At 56.2% G+C, this 6338-nt stretch overlaps 1 protein-coding gene across 1 annotated transcript in view; it reads left to right on the top strand.

Annotated features, from left to right (window-relative positions):
* VOLCADRAFT_40714 (uncharacterized protein) overlaps positions 1–4065 on the top strand; it is a gene marked incomplete at both ends in the record, with an annotated part of 7568 nt that extends 3503 nt beyond the window's left edge. Inside the window, 8 exons of the mRNA XM_002953502.1 lie at positions 98–290; positions 882–941; positions 1311–1358; positions 1538–1731; positions 2009–2174; positions 2722–2858; positions 3520–3625; positions 3964–4065. Coding sequence (XP_002953548.1) covers positions 98–290; positions 882–941; positions 1311–1358; positions 1538–1731; positions 2009–2174; positions 2722–2858; positions 3520–3625; positions 3964–4065 — 1006 coding nt within the window. The remainder of the gene's footprint in view (positions 1–97; positions 291–881; positions 942–1310; positions 1359–1537; positions 1732–2008; positions 2175–2721; positions 2859–3519; positions 3626–3963) is intronic.
* Between the last annotated feature and the right edge of the window lie 2273 nt (positions 4066–6338).

The raw sequence follows: 6338 nt of genomic DNA, 5'->3' as shown, positions 1-6338 counted from the left end.
TCTTTTCCCCGCAACCCCGTGATACAGTGCTAATTTAGCACTCCTTGTTAATCCTGCTGCTCCTCCTCCTCCTCTTCCACTTTTCCATTCGCCGCAGGTACGACGAAAGCATGGCGTCGTACGAGTCGGCGGCGGTGAAGACCCAGCAAAGCCTGTCGTACCTGAATCTCGGTCAGTCGGCCATTTTCACTGCGGGTATGACCGCGGCGATGGTGCTGGCGGGTCGGCAGGTGCTGGCGGGTCAGGCCAGTGTTGGGGATCTGGTGATGGTGAATGGCCTGCTGTTTCAGGTTGGTTAATGTCGTTGGTTGGTTGGTTACGGGTCGTTGGCGGTTGGTGGTGGAAGGGATGTCAGGCGTAGATTGGGAGATGAGGTTATTGTCGGGGTTATTGATGAGAGGGAATTAGACACGTGTGTTTGTCTGTGTGTCTGTGTGTTTTTAACAGTTTACACCTACACGTATGCAAGATGAGGGGAGGGGGAAAGGAGGGGGAAGTGTGTGTGTGTATGGGCGTGGGTTGCGGGGTTGTTTAGGGTTTGTGCCCTCAACCCGGGTATAGATGTCGCGCGCAGGAGGAGTCTCGAGTTGATCATTCTGTCAGAGCCGTACTGCAGTTTCCTCTATCCGTACGTCGTATGCCGTACGCGCGGCGCATCGTCCTTCAAACTTTGCTCTCTCTCACGTCGTGTGTGTTCGTGTTTATATGAATTTGGAAAGTCGTGTGCGCGTGTATGTATGTATATGTATATGTAGGTGTATATGTATGTACGTGTATGTATGACTGCACGTGTGTCGCCGTCTGCTATCTCCTACCCCAAACTACCTTACCCAAGTACGCCCCATCATTTCGCCCCCCTCCCCCCCCCCGGACCCTGGCAGTTATCCATGCCACTCAATTTCCTAGGAACTGTTTACCGGGAGACGCGCCAGTCGTTGCAGGTACGGATTGTGACGGTTGGCGGTTGGCGGCTTGAGCAGTACGCAGAACCTTTGCGCATTGCTCGTTATTGCTGCACCGCTGTTGGCTTTCTCCCCCTCTCTCTTTCTTGTGCTGCCGCCACCGCCTGCACCCTTCCTTCTTCCCAATGATGAATATATTCTAAAAAAATCTCAAACACCACCACCATCACCACCACCACCACCATCACCACCACCACCACCAACAACAACAACAAAATTAAGAACTGTAACGCCACAAGAGCAATACAAACATGCACGTACCATCCACCCTACCCTCCGTTTCCATTTTCCCCTTCTCCGCCCCCAACTGCCGTGCCGTACACAACTGCCGTACACTACACAACACAGGACATGGGCGCCATGTTCGGCTTACTGCAGCAACACCCGACCATCAAGGTGCGAGACTTTACAGACGGCCTCAGCAGGCAGGCAGTTTCCGTATGTATGTATGTATGTATGTATGTATGTATGTATGTATGTATGTATGTCTCCTTTATATACTCCTACTGCGTCCAATCCTATCCCCCCATTGCCCTCTTTCCTTGCCGGTGTGTTGCCGTTGCACCCACCATCAGGACGCCCCGGATGCGCAGCCGCTGCCGCCCGCCCCGGAGGGCTATGATGTGAGTTTGGAGGACGTGACGTTTGGCTACCGGCCCGATGACCTCATCCTGTCGGGGGTGTCTCTGCACGTGCCGGCGGGCACCAGCTGCGCCATCGTGGGGGCGTCCGGCTCGGGCAAGTCCACGATTTTGAGGCTGCTGTTTCGGTGAGGAGGAAGTTGGGGTTGGGGTGGGGTAGTGGAGGTGGTGGGTTGGGGATTGGAGGGGTGGAGGGATTGGGGATGAAGAGCGAGAGGCAAGGGAACCAAAGCCCTTGAACGCCGTTTGCCCGCCCTTTCTGTCTGTCTGTCTGTCTGTCTGTCACCTGACAAGAATGAGCGTGAGAAGTCACTGTTATTGCTGGTGGTGGTGGTGGTGGTCATTATCATTTCAGCTCTTACACGTCCATCATTAAAGCGCGCTCTGTCGTTTTACGGCACACAGGTTTTACGACGCGCAATCTGGTGTCGTACGGGTAGGCGGTCACGACGTGCGCCACGTCACGCTTGACAGCCTCCGAGCCGCCATCGCCACTGTGCCGCAAGACATGGTCTTGTTCAACGACACCATCTACTACAACATTGCGTACGGCAAGCCATGCGCCACGAAGGTGTGCGTGTGTCCGTAGTTCGACAACGCCCCCTTCCTTCCGTCCCCTCTTTTCCCTTCCCTGACCAAGGCCGGCCAATGCTACTGCTCGAAACATCTCGTTCTTCACCCACAGCACTAGCAGTAGCAGTCGCAGCACTAGCAGTAGCAGTCGCAGCACTAGCAGTAGCAGTCGCAGCAGTAGCAGTCGCAGCACTAGCAGTAGCAGTCGCAGCACTAGCAGTAGCAGTCGCAGCAGTAGCAGTCGCAGCACTAGCAGTAGCAGTCGCAGCAGTAGCAGTTGCAGCCAGCAGCAGTAGCAGTAGCAGTCGCAGCAGTAGCAGTCGCAGCCAGCAGTAGCAGTAGCAGTCGCAGCCAGCAGTAGCAGCAGTCGCAGTAGCAGTCGCAGCAGTAGCAGTCGCAGCCAGCAGTAGCAGCAGTAGCAGTCGCAGCAGTAGCAGTCGCAGCAGCAGGAATTCCTTTCCCCCAAACTCCAGACATTTCTCCAAGTTTGCCTTTTGCATCTGATGAATCCTCCCATCCCGCCTTCCCCCCTAAAATGCCCCTAGGCCGAGGTGGAAGCCGCTGCCCAGCTCGCTCGTGTGCACAGCGCCATAGAGGCTATGCCTGACGGGTACGGCACCGTGGTCGGGGAGCGGGGGCTGAAACTGAGCGGCGGCGAGAAGCAGCGCGTGGCCATTGCCAGGTGCGTGGGGTTGGCGGGGGAGCCCCGTGGGGCGGGGAGGGAGGGTGGGCGGGGGAAACGGGAAGTGTTGCGCGCGTGCGTGCGCAGCCCTTCCCTTTTTTGTATGTGTGGGGAAAGATGTAAGAGAACTAGCGCAAGATATGGCAAGTGGAGCGGCTGGGAAAGGGAGGGGGAAAGGGAAGGATTGCTCGTCACAGCAGCGGTTGGGAGATGCTTTCCAGGTAGAGTATTAAACCTGATGCATATGTGGAATTGTGCAGTTTTATCTCTCCATCAGGTATCCGCTCTGTAAGAAAGACAAGGTCGCTCCTTTGTATGTATGTATAACAGTCCGTTTAGTTTCTGAAGAACCCGGGGGGTGGCGGGGAAGTCGGCAGCTTCCTCTTCTTCACATCTTTTTGCATCATTGCCATTGTTATCATTATCATGTCCCGCCCTAATCCTCTTTCTCCCCTCTCCCCACTCCCCCCCACTTTCTCGCATATAACTTCCCCCCTCCCCCTCACCAACGTGTGGTGTGGTACTTGGGACATCTCAGCCGCAATTGACTACGTACTCCTTGTTTTTTGACGTCCATATACCCCCCCACACACACCATCACGCCCCGCCCCGCCCCGTTCCCGTTCCCGTTCCCGTTCCCCTCCCCTCCCGTCCCCTCCAGGGCCTTTCTCAAGTCGCCTCAGGTGCTACTGTTCGATGAAGCCACGAGTGCCCTGGACAGCAAGACGGAGGGGGAGATACTGGAGGCGCTGAGGGCGCTGGCGCGGGTGGGAGCGAGGGGTGGGAGCGAGGGGTGTTGGATAGTACAAAGAGGATGTTCCCTCTCCAATTTCGTTGTTCTGAAGGTCACAGGTGCACTTCACTTCACTTCACTTCGCCATTCCGCTACTCGGCGGTGGTGGTCCCCCCTCTCCCTCACCCCGCTTTACCTCCCCAACCCCTCACCCCGCTTTACCTCCCCCCTCTCCCTCACCCCGCTTTACCTCCCCAACCCCTCACCCCGCTTTACCTCCCCAACCCCTCACCCCGCTTTACCTCCCCCCTCTCCCTCGCCCCGCGTTACCCCTCCCCTCTCCCTCGCCCCGCGTTACCCCTCACCCCGCAGGGTCGTACCGCCATCTTCGTGGCTCACCGACTATCCACCGCCGCGCAGTGCGACCAGATAGTGGTGCTGGAGGAGGGCCGGGTCGTGGAGTCAGGCGAGCACCCCGGGGGGGGGCCGGGGGGCGGGGGGGGTCGTGTAGGACCTGGCGTGCTGGGCGAGCAGTTGGACAGCCCCCCACCGCCACATCGCCGTCGAGCAGGGCCGTCGCGAACTTTACCATTTGCTGTCATGCGCATACATAGACAGACAGACAGACAGGCAGACAGACATGTGCCAGCAAGCCCTCGGCCCTCCTCATCTTTTGCTTTGGACGTCGGCGGTTGACTGTTTGCATGGCAGCCTGATCCAGCCTCCGTCCCCCACCACCACCACCACCTTGACCCCTTCCCTCCCCCTCCCCACCTGGAACCCCCTCCCTCCCTCACCCGCACAGGGGGCCATGCGGAGCTGCTCGCGCACGGGGGTCGATACGCCGAGTTGTGGGCCCGACAAGCCCTTGTTGATGACCTGACGACATCATCGCCGCCGCCGCCACCGCCATCACCAGCGCCACCAGCGCCATCATAAATCGTCTGCGAGTGCTGAGGGGTTTGATGGCAGTGACAATGGGTTGTTGTGCATGATGGCCATGACGCGCACCGGGGTTTGTTATGATCTGCTCGAAGCATGTACTTGGAAAGCGAGTGGGATGTTTCTTTTTTTTGTGTGTCTGTGTGGCATTCCTCTTCCTCCTCCTCCTCCTCACTTTATTTCTTGTTTGTTTCACGGGCTGAGTTCTAACGATGAAATATTATATGACCTTGCTTACGAAGGTAATGTTTTTGCATGTTCATTTGCAGCCGTGTCTTAACATTACAGCATTTATTAAAAGTTACTCATGATATTGGTGACGAGGGTAAATGTACGGAGGGGGTAGCCGGGGGCGTGGGGGGCCTCAATTCCGGAGAGGGGAGGGCGGGGAGATGAGGTGAGGGGGGGGGGGGCCGAGGACTCCCCGGCATACTTTGTGTAAGTGCGATCCAGTTCTGTCGCTTAGTCCCCAGCGCTATAGCGGAATTTGAGATCCCTTGGGAGGGTATGTCAGGGTTGTTGTGTGCTCTAACATCTGGGGGGCCATTTGGCATTGTTTATAGTGGATGGTGGTTGTTTATTGAGCGGTTGTACGTTGTCGATTGTTATAAACAGTTGGTGGTTACCTTGGACGAACAAGTGTAAAATAGTTTGGGCGAACAAAGCGGTATTAGGTTAAAAGCCTTCCGAGACGAAACCAGTACGACAGACCTGATGTTTGCCTGCCGTACGAAGTGGAATTGTGTGTACCTGTGCGAGACGGTGTGCGAGAGTATCGTTTTTCCAGCAAAATAAAAACAGCTTTAGTAAGACATGATCCCCTCAGGGCTTCTTTGCCTCTCAGGGTTTTTTGTAAATGCGCGCCCGCGAGTAATCTTTTCTTTAAAAAGATGTACAGTACGGAAGGTAACCGCGTTGTGGTTGACTGACAACACGCAGAAGCGGAAGATTTTGCATAGGAACAATAATAATGATAAATCTTATTATTTATAATCTTATTATTTATAACTATAACAAAATGAATAATGAATAATCTTATTATTTATAACTATATTATAATTATAACAACAACATCAACAACAACAACAACAACAACAACAACAACAACAACAACAACAACAACATAGGCGCAACGGGGCAGGTGCCGACCGGGTTCCTGGAGGGCATTATCACGGTGCTCTACAAGAAGGGCGACCCCAAGCAACCCGGTAACTACCGCCCTATCACGCTACTATGCGCCGACTACCGCCTGCTCGCCAAGGTACTGGCCAACCGCCTGGGGCCGGCCCTGGGGCGCATCATCACCCCCGAGCAGTCGGCCTTCCTCCCCAAACGGCTCATCGGGGCCAGTGTGATGTTCCTGCGCCACCTATCCCACCTCCTCCGCAAGCAGAACCGCCGGGGTCTCCTGGCGTTCCTGGACTTCGCGAAGGCATATGACACGGTGGACCGCGACTTCTTGCTAGCTGCGATGGAGGCGATGGGGGCGGGCCCGCAGCTGTGCAGCTGGGTTCGGCTACTGCTCAGCAACACGCAGGCACGAGCCATGGTCAATGGCTTTAAATCAAGGCTGGTTGGGATGGAGGCAGGCGTGCGACAGGGGTGCCCCCTCGCGCCTCTGCTGTACCTCTTCATCGCCCAGGCCCTGCTCTGCTGGCTCCGGAGCCGAGATGTGGGGGTCAAACTACGGCCGAATGACCAGGACCGCGTCACAGCCTGCCAGTTCGCGGACGATACTGAAGTGGCGCTGGAGGGCGAGGAGTCAGTACCGTCGTTCCTAGAAGCCATGGAGACCTTCGCAAGGG

The sequence above is a fragment of the Volvox carteri genome, assembly GCF_000143455.1.
Source record: "Volvox carteri f. nagariensis unplaced genomic scaffold VOLCAscaffold_36, whole genome shotgun sequence".
NCBI classification, from domain to species: domain Eukaryota; kingdom Viridiplantae; phylum Chlorophyta; class Chlorophyceae; order Chlamydomonadales; family Volvocaceae; genus Volvox; species Volvox carteri.
The sequence above is the reverse complement of the archived record's forward strand: the minus strand, read 5'-3'. Positions and strand labels throughout refer to the sequence as shown.